Source organism: Ictalurus punctatus, chromosome 12 (assembly GCF_001660625.3).
Source record: "Ictalurus punctatus breed USDA103 chromosome 12, Coco_2.0, whole genome shotgun sequence".
Lineage (NCBI taxonomy): Eukaryota > Metazoa > Chordata > Actinopteri > Siluriformes > Ictaluridae > Ictalurus > Ictalurus punctatus.
Genome location: NC_030427.2, coordinates 696,588 through 714,626, shown reverse-complemented (window position 1 = coordinate 714,626; position 18,039 = coordinate 696,588). Strand labels below are relative to the sequence as shown.

General features: G+C 39.1%; 1 protein-coding gene across 6 annotated transcripts; it reads right to left on the bottom strand.

Moving 5' to 3' along the window:
* Window positions 1–49: 49 nt before the first annotated feature.
* Window positions 50–16,982, bottom strand: LOC108262090 (E3 ubiquitin-protein ligase UBR2-like). 6 transcript variants are annotated; one of them, XR_008397363.1, is made up of 11 exons: window positions 16,909–16,982; window positions 16,679–16,813; window positions 15,509–15,765; window positions 13,469–13,576; window positions 13,236–13,336; window positions 12,977–13,150; window positions 12,559–12,756; window positions 12,346–12,433; window positions 12,148–12,200; window positions 4,613–6,089; window positions 4,203–4,341 (listed from the first exon to the last, which is right to left on the bottom strand). XR_008397363.1 is itself a non-coding variant. In XM_053684397.1 (10 exons), exons 7-10 carry the CDS (start codon window positions 4,203–4,205, stop codon window positions 816–818), a joined length of 414 nt encoding a protein of 137 aa, XP_053540372.1. In that variant the 5' UTR covers window positions 4,206–6,089; window positions 12,148–12,200; window positions 12,346–12,433; window positions 12,559–12,756; window positions 12,977–13,150; window positions 13,236–13,336; window positions 13,469–13,700; the 3' UTR covers window positions 50–815. The 6 variants fall into 6 exon arrangements, 1 of the variants encoding a protein (XP_053540372.1); XR_008397359.1 differs by having other exon boundaries at window positions 4,203–6,089; window positions 15,509–15,622; window positions 15,712–15,765; XM_053684397.1 differs by lacking the exons at window positions 15,509–15,765; window positions 16,679–16,813; window positions 16,909–16,982 and adding exons at window positions 50–1,019; window positions 1,160–1,299; window positions 1,394–1,442 and having other exon boundaries at window positions 4,185–6,089; window positions 13,469–13,700.
* Between the last annotated feature and the right edge of the window lie 1,057 nt (window positions 16,983–18,039).

The window sequence follows — 18,039 nt, the reverse complement described above, 5'->3', positions numbered from 1 at the left end:
TAGAAAAAGACACATAATTTAGGAAAAAACGATACAACAGTGCAGTTAGAACTACATGCACACACAATCAAAGTCTGCAAAACTAAGCAGATGTTCAATAGAACACATTTGTGCACTAAAAAGTATATACACACACACCATACCATTAAATACTGAAGATGCATTACAATTTTACTAACATTTAATTTGCCTGTTTCTCTTCAAAGTACATACTGCAATACATCATTAGCCCTGGCCTACACCATGGCCTTCATATGTACATGTTCTGCCTGGTGCAGGTGTCCTGACAGTTTTCAGTATATGGAAAGTAAAATGCATACATCACAGTGCATGGAAGTTCAGTTTGTGTAGTAAGCAATCCTTACATGTCATTTAAATATTCATGTTGACATACAGCTTTTAAGTAACACGCACAATAATCCACATCAAAACACCCCTAGGGCCACCTACAGATGATCAGCAGCAAAACCGCTTTGGGACAGTGAAGCATTTGTGCTTCTCCGTGGTGAGAGGTGCTGCTTTGCCTACCGGCCACGCCACCTTGAGTGGTGTTGCACTGCTTGGATTTCAAACAGGTCTTGATGATGCAGCACTGCTTTAAACTTCATGGTAAAAACGCTCATCTTTTGTATGTTGCACCTACCTTCAGTGAGCGAATTGTAAAACATGCTAGGCTGCCACCTGCTGGACATATTAGGTGCATGCATAGAGAGAGTAAGGCAAATTGCAAACATAATCAAGATGTAATTTTACTTTAAGGATCCAGCGAATCATGTCTTTGTGCACTTCCAAGTGAGGCGTGCACTGCAAGGTCTCTAACAGAGCCAGGATGCTTGTAGTGTTGCCGGGGGCTTCACCGGGACCTGTGATACAGGCTTGAGACTTTCTATTGTGTGAGATGATGTACAAAACTTACGGGAGATTTTGAGGGTGAAGTTGAAAGTAACTTCATCGTCATCCCCAATGTTCTCTAGCTGTTGCTGCTCCTCCAGCAGAGCCATGCCTATCAAGTGCAGCACCTGTAGCAACACACACATACAGAATTGTGAACACTACTCAGTCATTAAAAAGTGATGCTCATGAACACAGCATAGCAAGTGGAATTTTGTTGAATTTACTACACTATCATGTCATTTTAACAAAACATCAAAACATTTACCCTCTGCAGCATGGACTCAGACCAGTGTCCTCCACTGGGCTCCATAGCCCACTGCAGCACAGCTCCCAGCATGCCAAGCAGCACGTCACACTGCAGAATGTTTCCCAAGCTGGCAAACAGTGGGCAGAATGGAGGCAGGGCTACGACACACACAGACACTCACACTTCAGCAATCTGCATTCAACTGACCAATCATTTTCAGATATGACTACAATCACTGAAGAAATAGCTTACCTGGGTCCTCTCCATTCTGTCTCTTAAGCTTTCGCTGAGCTTCCTCTGCCTGTATCCAAAATAAACGACATAAAAATTTAGAAAAACCATTAGTGCTCATGTGACTAAAGAGAATGACTAAATCTGCCAAAAGCAGCACACCACCTTAAGGACATCCCCAGCACTAACAGCCAAATCAAAATGCAAACGGATAAGTGCATATATTGAGCTTCCAAAGAGCATTTCCTCATTAGACCACTAGGCACTCAAACTGGTATTTTGTCATTTATGTGCTTTTCTTTATCAATCACACAATCTGACAGAGGCTCTGCACTTAAGAGAAGGAACTAAAGAATGAAGTAACACGTGAGTTGCAGACAGTTTTAGTTACTGCGTAGCAGGAGCTCGGGTACATGCTTTAAGTAGTGAATTATTATTTACAAAAACTGTTTTCAGAATTGTAATGCTGTTCTCTCCAGGGAAGGGGTCACAATGTTAACGGATGTCTGCCCCAGAGACAATAACAGCACCGAGACTCTTCCCATAATGTCTAACCTGAAATCTTCCTGTAATGCTGCAGACCGAGGGGTCCTGGTCCATGCCACCATGGAGGACATTTTAAGCTCATTGTAAAACACTGATTTTGAGTTTCTTGAAGCATTTGTGTGTTCATTTGGAAGTATGCTTGGCTCTTTATCTTGTTGAAAGCCAAGTCTGAACCTCCTGGCAAAGGCAAGCTAAAGGTTCTGGGCTAAAATGAAATTGCTCCACCTACCCCCTCTCTCTTACTTCATGTATACAGAGATCCCCAAACTATACACCGAAACCAGACCTCATTTCAGAACATCTCGAAGAAAAAACATTTTATGCCTACATATTTATTATATATCTATTTTGTAATTGCTTTTTTTATATTATGTGACTGTTGCCACTATTGTTTTTTATAATACTCAAGTGTTTAAACAAAGGAGTTAAAAGTATTATTTATTTATACACACCATGGTATCGAGTATTTTTGCTGGTATCAGTACCGACTACTAGATTTTTGGTATCGTGACATCCCTAGATTGGACATTCTAGGTTTGAGTTATTACAACTTCCTTTTTCATGGTGAAACTTCTAAATTTGTGAGAGCGCCACGCCCATGGCGAGCAGCAAAAATTCAAAAGCTTCGCAATTTAGCATCGTCAATGCCTGTAGATGAGACTGACTGAACGTGATGCCGATCTGATGAAAGCTCCAGGAGGAGTACCTTAAAGTACAAGGCCTGGAAATGGCAAAAAACGGAGGAAAAAATTAAGAGAAAAATCAAAATGCTGACTTCCTGCTGAGTTTAGTTTTGCCACACCTAAGTTAAATGACCAAATAAACATAATTTTGCCATACTTTAACAAGTGTGTGAAATAATAGTTTGAGCATTCCAATGATGTCAAATGTGCATTTAAAACATAGGGGGCGCTATGGAGCCTATGAGGCACAACTATGATAAAATGCAACATCACATCAATTAATGTCGTAAGACAAATGCATCTGCAAAGTTTCATGGATTTTCAGCCATGTTAAGTCTCTCAAAACACCATGGGAAACTTTTAAAATCCAACATTTCATCCAACATGACCAACTTCCTGTTGGGTGGAGTCAGATACAACCATGTGAACCTTGATGAACTTTGAGAGCAATGACTATGGTACATCACGTGCACATCGGAGCAACTTCACCCTGACCATCGCCTGCATTCGGGGGTGCTATGGAGCTCCTCGACCATGCCCTACGTAACTTAAATTTTCACCAGTGCTGGCGCGTTTGCCAAGTTTCGTGAGTTTTCAGGTACGTTTAGGCACTTAAAAACGACACGAATGCATGAAAAAATTAATAATAATTTAAAAAAGGAGCAGATCCAATAGGGCTTCGCAGCAGAGGTGCTTGGGCCCTAAAAAGCAGTATAAAGCACCAACAGAAGACACAGAAGCACAAAAGAGCAAAGGCAAGTAAGGATAATTACAGAAACGGTTACATTACAGAGATCCCCACAATGTGATCCATGACCACAGTAACATGACAAGAAGCTTCACCTCAGACCAGTCACCAATTGTTGTAGGAAGGTGAAAGTGGCTGCCTTAAAATATTTTTACCTCAAAGTGATTTGTAAACACACACACACACACACACACACACACACACACACACACACACAGTGGAAATGGTGCAGCAGAAGTCATGCACCTATTTTTTTTTTTTGGGGGGGGGGGGGGGGGCCCTGATACTTTGTACCTGATGCATCATCTTTTATAATTGTGATTAATGGTCCATTAGAGAAGAAAAAATTCAGTTCCGTTCTTTGATTACTTATTTGGCGTACAGTGAATATTCACACTTTAAGGCCATGTGGAACAATTTCCAAAATGCATTTAAATGGGGTAAATTGTGTACATTGAACCGAGAGTACTAGACATGTTTGCTAAAAGCAACACAAAGGCTTTATTCACACTGCAGGAATTTTATATTGTGTGTTTAGATTTTTTCTTTTAGACAGACTGATCACCTGCAAATTTGTTCTGGTGAGTGACAGGCATTCAAAATCTTTCTGCAGAACTCTGTTGAAGATTCTGTACATCAGAGTTTCATCTGAACTTCAACAAAACATTTCACTTGTATAGAGTTTTGTCTACGGCCATCAAGTAATCACATTTATAAGATTATTAATTAATCACGACAGCTCTACTGTGCACGTCTATTACACAACTATCAGTGCTGTTCTGCTGGATATCGGCTCATTTCTGGAGCAGAACAAACTAAAGTCCATTAGACTTACCTCTTGATCAATGCGGGTCATCACATGTTGGATTTCGGGTATTTCACTGCCTCTCGGTGTTGTACAACTGCAGGAGCCGTGGGAGGTGCTGATCAAGCCCTTCAAACAATGCCTTCTTTAAGTCAGGTGACACAAGCCTGCACAACTCAAACACAACCTGTTGAAGAGAACCAAATTTAAAATAGTCAAGAGACAAATCTCCACCATTCTGAAGGCATAAAGTACGTATTCATGTGTAAGCAAACATTTGTTTTATCTATGGAAAATAAATCAACATTAGAACAGATTTACTTGTCTCTGACTGAACAAAGCAGGCCATATTAAACTGGGTTAAATATACAAATCCTCACAGTTCACCAGTCCAATAGAATCTGTACAACACGTTAGCAATACTTCTGCTCTGTTTAGACCCAGAAAATATAAAATACTTTAGTATGAAATTTCTGTCGAGTGTCTACCATGGGGTCGGGATTTACGGTCTGTGAACACATGCTGATTACACGTGCAGGAAAAGCAACCCACACGTGCAACCCTGACCGAGTGAGAAAGACTCAAACGATTCAAGAAGAGGATTCTGAATCGGTTCATTTAAAGAATCATTACCAAAGCGCTTATCCGATTTCAATGGTTTGATAACAACAGCCCGTCTTACAGAGTGCTGCAGGAATGAGTCGTGAAACCCAGAAACGATTCAGCGTATTAGCACTTCCGTCAATGGGGTTTTGGGTTAAATGCCGGAAATAAGGTCTGTGGTGAACACAAGCTCAAGATGTTTTTACGTTTATCTCGACACACAGCCTAGTGAGAGACTTTTATTATTTTAAGGGACATTTCCTGAAGAAAATGTGAGTGGTGCTTGCTGTGGCAAAATTTGGATCGGGTGCCAATACTTTTGAGAGCTGCCCGTGAAGGGCGCCAATACTTTTGAGAGCCGACACTAAGGGCACCAATAGTTTTGAGAGCCGGACGCGTAGGGCGCCAATACATTTGAGAGCCGGCCGCGTAGGGCGGCGATAGATTTGAGAGCCGGCCGCATAGGGCGCCAATAGATTTGAGAGGCGGACGCGCAGGGCGCCAATACTTTTGAGAGGCGGAGATCTAAAAATAGTAGTGCTACACAAGCTTGGTTGCAGTCGTGTTGATTAAGGAAAGCTACAAGGTTACAGATGTGAGGTTCTGACCTTTACGGTACAGTGAGGATGAGCAGAACATCTACACAGCATGGAACTGTGAATAGACTCAGTGTCTGTGGACTCGTGTACACACAGTTTGGTGAGATTATGCTACAGGAACAGTCAAAATACACCACGGCCTTGAATGTTTTGGCCCCGTCGTAAACACTGAACAATCACAACTACTCTGTTGAGAGCGAGAAATGACCTCACAGAGTGCTGCGTGTTGACGTCCATTTTATATAGTTACTGTTTCTGATAGAAAATCGATCTCCCTCGCGCGCTCTCAATTCTGCACTGTAACAGTGTGGGACAGAGACCCAAACAGCAAGGTGAAAATGATCTCTCTGCAAAACATGCGTAAAAGTCGTCTAAACAGATTACACAGGGTCTCTTTCTCCTGCAAGGGGTATGTCAACTTCCGACCAGAACTATATACCCACCCAGCTACCAACACGCACACACACACGCGTGCACACACACTAATTCAGCCACTTAAAAACAGCAAGGACTTTTATAAACAATTAAAAATAGACTATAATATGAACGTTTTAACAAATTAATAATAGCGCAAAAAACACAGCAGTTAAAACACTGTAAATACCCTCCTTTATCAAAAGTCTGCTCTTGTGCCCACACTCTCGATCTGATGCCAGCTGGAGCCGCCTCTTCATGGACCCCTCGACCTCCATCTCTGCAGCTTTAGCCGTGAGGAGGTTTCTATGAACTGCAGCTTTGGAATAAAGCAACACATATCGTACAGTCATTATGAATCTTAAGCATTAATTACACTTATACCATGGTCAGTGTGAATACTGGATCCTGATTGGCTGGAAGGTGTGCATTATAACTGTATATTATTATTAAAGTCCATGGGTGTTTATTTTTTGTTCTTCTGCTGTTTTTCTTTCGTCTTTGTAATTCACTCACAATCTGTTTAAAGACCCTCTCAGCGGGGATATGACACTGATTATTAATCAATTTACACCTTGTTTTCCAGATTTTATAGTTAACGGTGCATATAACAAACCAGTAAAAGTATTTTACTTTTTTTTGGATAAAAAAAAAAAAAAAAAAAAACACTGTCCTTATAAAACCTTTCTAAAAAGCAACTAACTGCGCATGCTCCACAAATCTAACATATCATATACACATGAATAATTAATAGTGCAAAGAAGACTGGTCTGTTCTTAATGAGAAAAGGTAAAATCCCAACTAAGATGAGTTCACTGTGAAGAAAGGTATAAAAGGGGCTTGTGTGTGTTTGCATATTTTAGAGTTTCTGCAGAGTGAATCACTTTATTGATTCAATAAAGTTTGATAATTTTTTGGCATCTACAAACCCTCTGTCTCTGAAGTTTTATTTTAACTTAGGCTGGAAAGATTGTTTCCATGACATTTTGAGGGCTGAAAAGTGCTTCTTCTAGCCAGAGACCCCTGTAATTGTAAGGATATATTCCACAACCCCCTACAGGCCATGAGACAATAGTCATTCTAGTTAAAGGAGATGAAACAGACCAGCCTTATAGCATACACACATCACCTATTGATGATGTGAAAAGATCTAGGGAGAGGTTTCAGACAGCACTAGACTGCTCAGTGAGGCGATATAACAGCTGCACTGCTGCCACCTAGTGGATACTAATGTCCACCACCTCATTTAAAATGTCAATAAACTATCATTTGTACGTTTATAATTACATAAACTGTTCACATACCACTGAACACAAGTATTAGTACTTAGTGTGTATGTAGTCTACTATAATTGTACCATACATTTCTGTCCTAAAAAAACATTCAGAATACACTCCACTCTGCCCACTTTTTAGTGGATTTTAGGATTATGTTCTTAAAACAGCTTTGCCTTTCATTAATAAAAATAATAAATAAATAAATAAATAAATAAGCTTGTTTTTAAGCATGACACTTCCAAATTCACTCTGATTAAATAATTACTTTAAATAGAAAACGTATTTTCCCTGTACTTTAGAGACATTGTACTGTTTGTGAAGAACAAACACGATCTCATGATGGAAATCATCAACTTTTGAGATTATACTGGGGGGAAATCCTATATAAGGATTTTTTTTATAAAAAAAAAAAAAAAAAAAAAACACGTTTTGTGTGTGTAGTTTAATTATTTACAGCCAAAGCCTCCTAGAAAATACATCCTAAAGAGGTGTGTGTTGCCAACAGAGAAGAAGCGCTATGATCGTCCAAACAAAAGTGAACTGAAAAAAAACGATCGTGTTGGAAGGTAAGCTTTTTGGACAAACACCACCAATATGCTCATGTCTGTAAGTGTTTTGACCATATATTGGTCATATCTTTAAAAAGTCCTTTTCCTCTCACTCAGGTATTTCTTCTACCAGAAGGAGTGGACGAGGTTTAATTTCCCTGGAGAGAAACGTAAAAAGCTACACTCGTCCCCCCAGGTACCGTTACTCTTTTTGTTCCTTACAGTGTCATGTGACTAATACACTTGTTTTTTCAATCTTCACGAAAAATTTGCATACTAGCCTCCGCCTGTAAGTTACATCCAGATGATTCATATTTGTATGAAGGATTTTTTTTTTAATCGCATGCATTTTTATAAAAATGACGTTTTGTGTGTGTAATTTAATTATTTACAGCCAAAGCCTCTGAGAAAATACGTCCCAAACACGTATGTGGTGCCGACAGAGAAGAAGTGCTATGATTTAACGTGGGAAATCCGACATGACTTGACAAACGGCATCATTCCTGCAAAAATAACCTACATGAAACATGACATAAGCAAATGACTTTAACGTCCATGTCACGTGAACTTTTAAGATTTTTATCTAATAATGCAGGTAGGCTGCACGATTATGGCCAAAATGATAATCACGATTATTTTTGATCAATATTGAGATCTCGATTATTGATCACGATTATTGATTGATTTTAGGGACAACATATTTTTATTGCACTTTCACATTTAAATGAACTGACCGCTGCTTTCACCTCCATGTTGTGCTACATTCCTGCTAACGTACAAATCTTTAACAGTGTTTACAGGAGGAGAGACGCAAGACCATTTCTTTTAGGAGCACTTGTGATCCTAATTACAAAAATTTAGGAGCACAGTTGAAGTTTAGGGGTTTTTTGTTTTCTAAACATTTTTTCTTTTTTTTTTTAAGAGATGGTAACATTAATGTGCCACAATATAAGTAAATATAAGTAGGCATGAGAAAACTTGAGCTGGTCAGTTATGACAGAATTTAGGAACATAGTGTGAGTCATGACACATTAATTTACCTTCTGATAAACTAAATCTAATATTTTCAGTTCATTTTACAGACTGTATGCACAAAACAACCGTTAACCTGTTTACCTCGTAAACAAATACAATAAACCTCAATGCTCAGTGTTTGAAGTCTGCTCCTCTTAAATATATTTAAAGCTGCACTATTAGACATTTCCACTGTCATGGTTCTGGGCTGGAGTCAGTTCTCGAACCGCTCTGTGTGTATTGTGTAGATATCTGAATAATCTCATATAGGATGTGATTGGGTGAGTTCATTTACCCGTCAGATGCAGAGCGCTTTAGTTTAATGGTGTTCATTAGGGTTGCTCCGATCAGGATATTTACAGCTGAAACCGGTCCAGATACCAATCTTTTCTTGTTTAAGCTTTAAATCAGGAGGTCATAAACAGTTAAATGTTCTCTCTCTGCTCATGGTAACTGTTAACTGAATTAAAATAATAGCAATGAGAAATACTGTTGGTTAATTGATAAATATAATATTTATCAATAAAGCATAAAATATTTATTTTTAAATATCTTAAACAATAAAGAGTCCTAATTAAAAGTAGACTAACACAAAAATGATCCATATTAGGAAAAAGGCTAATAGCTTTCTAAGGAAATAGCGAACCAAGATTAATGTCAAACAGGATAGCTCAACACACACACACACACACACTTTTATTTCGCATTATTTAAAAGTAATTTAAGTGTTATTTACCATAATTATGAACACAAGTTGTTGAGTTGACAATCATTTTAAAATTCCGTTGCTACATTTAGATTTTCTGCAGTAGAATACAGCCTTTTAAACCAGGAAAAATTACTCATTTTAAGTCGTATAACATTCGTAATAACTAAAAAACGGTGTAATTACCAGTCCTTCCTCCCCACAAGGGAGTTTTAGGAAAGCTTTTAACCGTCTGTAGGTACTGTATTTGTCTGTGTTTGAGCGCCATCTGGAGGACAGATGCCATTTTGAATTGAAACTCATGCCATCTTCTAATTGTCAAAGAGGAAAATGTAGCGCCGATGTTCATCTCACTCCCCAAACTGAACTGGTATTCTTCCACTGAAAATAGTACCGTGTCTTATGTTGAAAAGTTTATTGTACTTTTATTTGACTTTTGTTTTTTAAATATCAGTCCATATAATATGAAATAATATAATTTACATTTTAAAATAAACGTGTGCGTGGGTTGATACAGCGTGAGGGAGGTTTTTCAAACTGCGCTTTCCTCAGGAGTATACAGTCACAGTAAGGATGTTTAAGCAAAATCTGATATTTATTTTTATAGTTCTGTTTAGAATTGTGTTCTTGTTTTTAAACTAATGCTAGTTAAATCGTTTGTAATAAGTAACGAGCAAATGCCAGCCGGTTTTAGTCAGATAATTACCTTATCTAAATTATAATAATCGAATTGTTCAACAAGTTTTGTACATGAAAAAAGTATTAAAAGTGCTTTGAGTATGGAAATTCTATGAATTACATAAAAAAAAAACCCTTTTGGTCATAAGCGCCTCGTTTTTTTTGCCCCCCACCATGCGTAGCATGACGGTTCCACATAACATTTTTTTATTTGTTTTAACACACACAAAATTTGTATTCAATCTTCTTAATGTATTCCCAAGACGAGCTTAACTCTGCTTTATGAAGAAGAAAAAAAAAAAAAAAAAAAAATTAATCGACACGTTTTTGTTAACAAGAAAAAGCGCTAACCGTCACTGCACGAGGCAGTCAGCGCTGTGTGGTGCGTGCTCATGTTTGACCTTCACAAACTGGGACAAGTTTGCATTCATTGTTGTTATTTTAGTGTATATATATTCATAGATATACTTCTGTGGAAAAAAAATTAACTGGACCATGTCCGGACGTCGATCCAGATCCAGATCCCGTGCGCAAGGACCGCCTCCGCAAGAACCACCTGCGCAGGACCCGATCAAGCAACTCCTCAATAACGCCACTGTTTTGTTCGGGTAACGTCTGAACTTATTCACTCTTATTCTCTGTCTCTCTGCGCGTTCATTACGCACCTGTTTGACTGACTGTGTTTAACGTGCAGCGCAGCACAAACAGTAAGATAACTAACTCAAGCACGCTTAGCTGCGCTGAATGCTCCAGCAGATCCAGCAGATGGCCAAGATTAGAGCGGAGGGAGCCAAAGTGACTCTTGAGCAGAATGTACTACACTGAAATACTTCAAGCTGCTTTCACACCTTACCAGCCCCTGCCCCGGTCAGAGTAACTCTTCTGCACTGTAGCTTTGTAGATAGAAGTTGGTTTAGTTCGAGATGGTGTCGTAACCCTCAGGTTCGAGTTTAAAGCAGAAGAAGTGTTACAGGAACTTGTCATTAATCTCTCACTAGCTGCGTTTACATGGACAACAATAATCCACTCTTGATCCGATTAAGACCATAGTCTAGTTAAGAAACTACCATGTAAACAGCAATTTTTTACCTTAATCTAATTAAGGTCATAATCGAAGTAAGCAATAATCTAATTAAGACAGGTGGAGTATTCCTGTTTTAGTGGCATTATGGACGTGTATTACACACATGTAAACACCTTAATCACATTATGAACGTCGTGTGAGTTTTCACCGCATTTTGCGACAGGACACGATCACACACGGCAGTTTTACGGCGAACAAGAGAGCTCGGCTGTGTCCCAAATCACATACTTTCCTACTACAGGCCTGTAATGGGGAAAAATACATGTATCTCGGCTGCTGGGACGCAGCCCACGGCTTCAAGCAGTTGTGTATTCGCATGTATAGCATGACAAATAATTAACTGCACTTGAATCGTTCATAAAAAAAATTTAATAAAAACATGTAAAACTGTATACGGTTCCATAACGAAGACGAACTGTATGCTGATATGTGAAATTCTGGAGGGACGTCGGACGGCGTGGCACGGTGACGTAATGACGCGGGCTGTTAATCTAATTATGTTCTAAAACATGTAAAACAGGAACATGAAAGGAATATTCTAAAAGCGACGCATGTAAACACCTTAATCACATTATTATCTTACTCAGAGTAAGGTCAATAATTAGATTACTGCTGTCCATGTAAACGTAGTCACTGTGACCCGAAAGCTGCTTGTTGGATGTTTAATGTAAGATTAGAAAGTTCAGCTGGTTTATCTCCTCTCAGGTGTGTGTAAAAGAGAACCTGGCTGTGTCCTTGCAGCGTGTGATTTCTATTTCGTCTGTGTCTTTTCAGAACGAGGTGGAAGACGTCACCAAAAGCTTTGTGATGGGATGAATTTATTTTTTTTTAAATAAAAAGTTTCCTTGAACAATCAACACCTGCCTGACTGTACAAGTATTTACATGAACCAGCCGCAGAAAATTACGCAAATTAATAAACAGTGTGTGATTTCTATTTCGTCTGTGTGTTTTCAGATGAAGGACGTGGAAGACGTCACCAAGTTGTGTGAAGAGCTTGTGATGTTTGTTTGTGTTTCTTGATATTGTTGTACTGAATGAATTAAAAGACTTTTACTCTGCAACACTGACTTCTTGACTGACTGTGCCGATGATGCCAAACACGCCACGCTGAACTCCTGAGCCTGAACAAACACACACACACTCCCCTCAGTATACACTTCTGGTACACACTATTTTGGATTAACTACGTGTTGTTGGAGATTAAGTGTTTAATGTTTAAAATTCAATTTAAAAATTAAATCTAAATTGTTGCCATGGAGACAACACCTGAAATACAGAGCTTGCCGGTCAGCAGGAAGTTCCAGAGAGAGTTACATGGCACCTTGGAAGTGTTTCCAAAGTCCACAAAGAACACCTGTACACACACACACACACACACACACACACACGTGTACACTCAATGTGCAGTTTTCCTGTAACCTCTCCATTCTCCATCACGGAGGTTTAGTAGGTGTACGTGTGTGTGTGTACAGATGTTACCTCCACATTACTCCCCATGACATGCAGTATTTTGGCTCTGTAGTAGTTCCCAGGTTTGGTGTGAGTTTCAGAGAAAGGGGCGAGACACAGAAGATTTGGATAAAGTGAGACAGGAAGTGAGCAGAGCACCCGTGTATTAACGGCCACTGTCAGCCACCTCTGTTTCTCCAGACTTGCCTCGTGAGCCTGGAAACCCCACTTCCATGACCCACACACACACACACACACACACACACAGTGAGTGAGAGAGACACAGAGAGAGAGACCTGTAACAGAACAGCACTAATGTACAGAACATCATCTAAACATCACACTGTCTAGGGGATGTGGTCACATGACTACTCTCACTTAAAATGTAACTATGACTCATCTGATGATGCTCGCTGCAGTGTGTGTGTGTGTGTGTGTGTGTGTGTACCGTGTATATCTGAGGTGTGAGATACACTACCCCCCTGCCCAAGTCTCCACCTCTCCAGCGGGTTAAACGTTGAGATGGAGAGGAAGTCTCTGCTGCGCGAGGAGGAGAGACAGAGAGACCTCTGGGAGAACGCCAGAACCTCTCATTTACGAGCGGTAGAACTCTACATAGGCCCTGATACACACAGACCCACAATACATGTTTATAGAAAATCACAATTAAACACACACACACACACACACAGAGGTGTCACACACACCTGGAGCTGTTAAAGGAGATGGATTTGACTTGACCACAGTGTCTGAAGAGAGACTGGAGCTGTTTATGGTAGAGGAATGCAAATGGAGGGAGATTACACACCTGAGAGAGAGAGAGAGGGAGGGAGGGAGAGAGAGAAATATTATTATTATTATTATTATTATTATTATTATTATTATTATTAATAATAATAATATTATTAATCCCCTAGTTAAATGGAAGCTGACTGAATACCACTACGGTGGTCCTGGGGTCGTTTCCATAGAGCTCCTTGGAGGCGAGCGCCTCGTCCACAGTTCCCTGGAGGAAGCAGTTCGGATAAAATGCGCCTGCAATCGCCACCTGAACAACGGAAACATCACTGATACTTAATAATAATTATTATTTATTTTCTGCAGGAGTAAGTTACACTTCTTGGACTTTGTCGTCATGGTGACAATTTTAAACTCTGCATTTGCAATTTTACTTTGGATGCTTGTGCTTCTAAGGCAGTGAATTATGACTAATATTTATATTTACTGTATATCAGGGGTGCCCACACTTTTTTGACTTGCGAGCTACTATTAACATGACCAGTCAAAGAGATCTACCTACACTAAAAATGCAAAACATATTTATATATACACTGCGTATACTTAATAAATATACTGTGTGTGTATGTGTATATGTGTATATATATATATATATATATATATATATATATATATATATATATATATATATATATATATATATATACACACACACACACATACACACAATATATGTTCATGTACCTTGCATAACTGCATGAACCCTTATGGGACGCTACAATTCAGTACATTTTTGGTCATTACCTTACTCTGACAACGTGCACTGAATAGAATCAGCCAGGGTTGCATAGTCCGGACAGTAGCTGCTGGTAGCCAGCCTCAAGCAGGCCTCCAAATGATGATCAGTCATTGTGGAACGGTATTTGGACTTAATGATCTTCATGAGGGAAAAGGCTGACTCACATAAATAAGTAGAGCCAAATAATGCAGTCAAGGAGGTGGCACATTTCCTCATGTTTGGGTACTTTTCCGCTGTGAGTAAGTTCCAGAACTGTCCATGAGCCCTGGACTTCAGCTGAATGTCAGTCTGTAGTTTCAAAAAATCTCATCCTCCACTTCAGACGAGTTCAGGTGAAACAGCGCTGCAATTTTCGATGCGAGTGAATCAACCTCAACATTGTCCCTAAACGGGTAGCACATGAATGTGGCGAATGCCTCCAATAAAGCAAAGTCTTGAAAGCGTCTGTCAAACTCTGACCGACAGCTGTCAATCTGCTCCGTGTAGCGTGCAATGTTAAACTGCGCACAAGCCTTCCGCTGCGTCTCCAGCTCTGATGCGAGGTTTTGGAAGTTCCCAAAAACATGGCGCTGCAGCTCTGAGAACAGAAGTTGCATTTTCCGTTTAAAGGCATTAACTGCCTTTAATTTTTGTCTTTTCCTTGCAGCTCCAAATTAAGGTTTGTCAGATCGGTTAAAAATGCTCGGTTAAAAAAAGTCCAGCAACCACTGATCATCATTGACCTGGGTGTATTCTGCATGTTTAACAGCAAAAGGAAACTCGCTTATCTCCGGACAGAGCTCTCGAAATCTCTGCAGGAATTACCCCTACTAAGCCATCTGACGTCAATGTGTAGCAGGAGCTGATTGGTCGCAGTCTGCCTTCTCCAGATGCGCACGGAACAGCTGTCTTTGAAGTGATCTAGCACGTATAGAACAGGCGATCTTTGTTGCCACATCCACGATCTCTTTCATGTCTAGCATTCTTGCACATAAGGCTTGTTGGTGTATTATGCAGTGGTAGTTAAGGAAGTCAGGGAAAGCATCGTCTTCCCTGCACTTGGCAATGAATCCATTTGCGCTGCTCAACCATTGACTGATATCAATTTGCACACTGGGAGCTGGGTTTTGTCAATGAAGTCTTTAAAAGACTGAAAAATGTCCTCTCCCCGCGATTTCGCTCGCTAGCCTTTAGCACTGGCGCGCTTGATCGCACACGCATGGTGAGAGAAAAGACGAGATCTCAGACTGGCTGCCCTGTACGTCAACTAACATCTTTTTTTTTAATGGCGATCTACCCGCACTTCCTTTGCGATCGACCAGTCGATCGCGATCGACATATTGGGCACCCCTGCTGTATATATTTTGACCTGAAGAAAAAAGCCTCTATATACACATATGCTGTTAAACTACACCTGTTCTACTCGTGTGTGTGTGTGTGTGTGTGTGTGTGTGTGTGTGTTACCTGCACTATGAATTTCTGTGTGTGCGTGCTGGTGTAGTCAGAGGGAGAAGTTTCACTGATGTGCATGTTGAATTGTGACACTCAATTCTTCAGATCCTCAAACAACTCGGCCACCTGTAACACACACACACCAGAAATGATAGTTAGGGATCTGTGTCAAGAAGTGTGTGTATAGATGTGTGCGAGTGAGTGAGAGTCATAACCTCTTGTATCCGTTTGATCTGAATGCAGTTCTCTTTGCCCCACTCCAGCTCATCCTAAAACACACCCACACACACCCACACATCAGTACCACTTTATTTATTTCTATAATCCAACACGTTATAATTCAACATAACTGTCACGATCTCCTGCCTCCCATACGCCGTGTACCGGTTTAATCTATTTCCTTATTTGGTCAGTGCTTCCTGTTCTTATTACGATGTCCTCTCTCTGACTGGTTCCTATTTCTTAAATTGTGCACTCTATCTGTACACTACACACTTGACCATCTAACACCTGGATATTTGAAGAGCATACAAACACACACACACACACACACACACACACACACACACACACACACAACCTGCGTGAAGGTGGACCCCCCACCAACACAAAACATCGGCAGAATAGTTTGTGCTGGTTTGTGCTGCTTCAGTTCTGGAGATATTAAAAGAATATTTATAGGTCATTCTGGGGTCACTCGAACCCCCCACATGCTCCAAATTCACCCCAAATGGTCTCAATAATAATAATAATAATAATAATAATAATAATAATAATAATAATAATAATAATAATAATTCAAAAGAAGAGAACTATAGCGCCTTAACCCACACTGCGCATGCGCGAAGCCAGATGACTCAACCATTAAACTAGTAAAAGAGCTCTAATTAGCCAGTGAAGCTAAATGTCGTTCTGCCACGTCCACTTATAAAAGTAAATCATGCAGTATTCTCAGACTGGGCAGTTATTGACAGAGTGAATTCATCGTTTTAAATAGAATCAAAAATAACATCGACCTATTTGCTAATCACATTTCGATTAGCTTGCTCATTAATTACACTGCGCATGCGTGGACTGGACTGCCTCCTCAAAAGCTAGCACCGCTAGCATATTTGTATAATATTAACATTAATATTGAACCAGAGGAGTGAATAAAAAAAGTTATAAAATGTTATTTCTAACTTCTCCTCCTCTTGTTGTTCTTCTCCGTGCGGATGTGAGTTATCTTTGGTCGGTTCCTCGGTGATTCGGTCATTAGTGAACCGAGCTCCGAGAGTGAATCAGTGGGCCGTCACCGCCTGCTTCATACTGATACACCTGAAACACAGGTGTTAACACTGTTAACTACACACATACACACTATACAGCACAAAACAGAACGGGTTCGGTTACACAGAAACGAATAAACTCACTTTAGTTTGGGTCCAAACGGGCCAGAACTAACACTAACAACGCTTTCTACTCCTCAGTTCGACTTCTCGCGCTCGCGGTGACGTCACCAGCGTAACGGACGTTGACGTAAATTTGAATCTGTGAGGAGAAAATAAAATAAAATAAACCCAAATATTATTTCATAAAAAGCTTAATTATTCTCTTCTTCTTAAACACGATAGAGGATAAGATATACAAATACATAAAAAAAACAGCTTTATCATTATTTTAAATCAAATCCACTTTAAAAGTGCTCCTTTGTAATTACATTTTAATTAAAAATATACTTCATCTTACTCTTGTTTAATTTAATTTTTTTAATTAATATTTAATTCATCGATGATTGTAGACGTGTTGAGGTTTCACGTTCTTTGTGCTTTATTATCATAAATATACACTTTGTTTAAACTTTTGAGTTTGGACACAAAATGTAAACATTCCTCATGAATCCAGAACATTCATTTATTATTTAGAAAGTAATAATTAAACAGGTGAATAAAATGATCAGATTAATCACTTGCAACATTTAGGATATGAATTTCTTGTATTAAGTGAGGTTTTTAATTAAACACAGATATAAATAGATTTTATTTATTTGTAGTTTTCATATTTGACTCAGTACATTACACCACATTTATTTCATCAACTATTTATCAAGTTTTTTAAAAAAAAATATTTAACTGAATGATTGTTCAAGATCAATAAAAATCTTCAAATAATTTATCAACACCATCAATACATCTAATCAGTAAATAAAAATCTACATTTATTCAGTTGATCTATTGACTGGTTTATTGAAAGTTTTACAGCTTCGGCAGGTAAAGAAGCTGTGGCTTTAATCTGATCTTCTGATTTCTAATGAGAATTACATGACAAAATACAGAATTAAAGAATATCTTTATTTAAATTCAAAATCACGAATCATTTAAAAATATGGACTACAAGTCATTTCTACAAGTGTTCATACAGACAGAAAGAACAGATGAAACGGATTTAACAGATACAGGACAATTAGGACAAGGAAAGTGAGAGAACTAGAATGATCATTTATTTATTATTTTAAAAAAATTACAACTGTGTTCAAGATCACAGCAAAAAGACAGTAGAGGAAA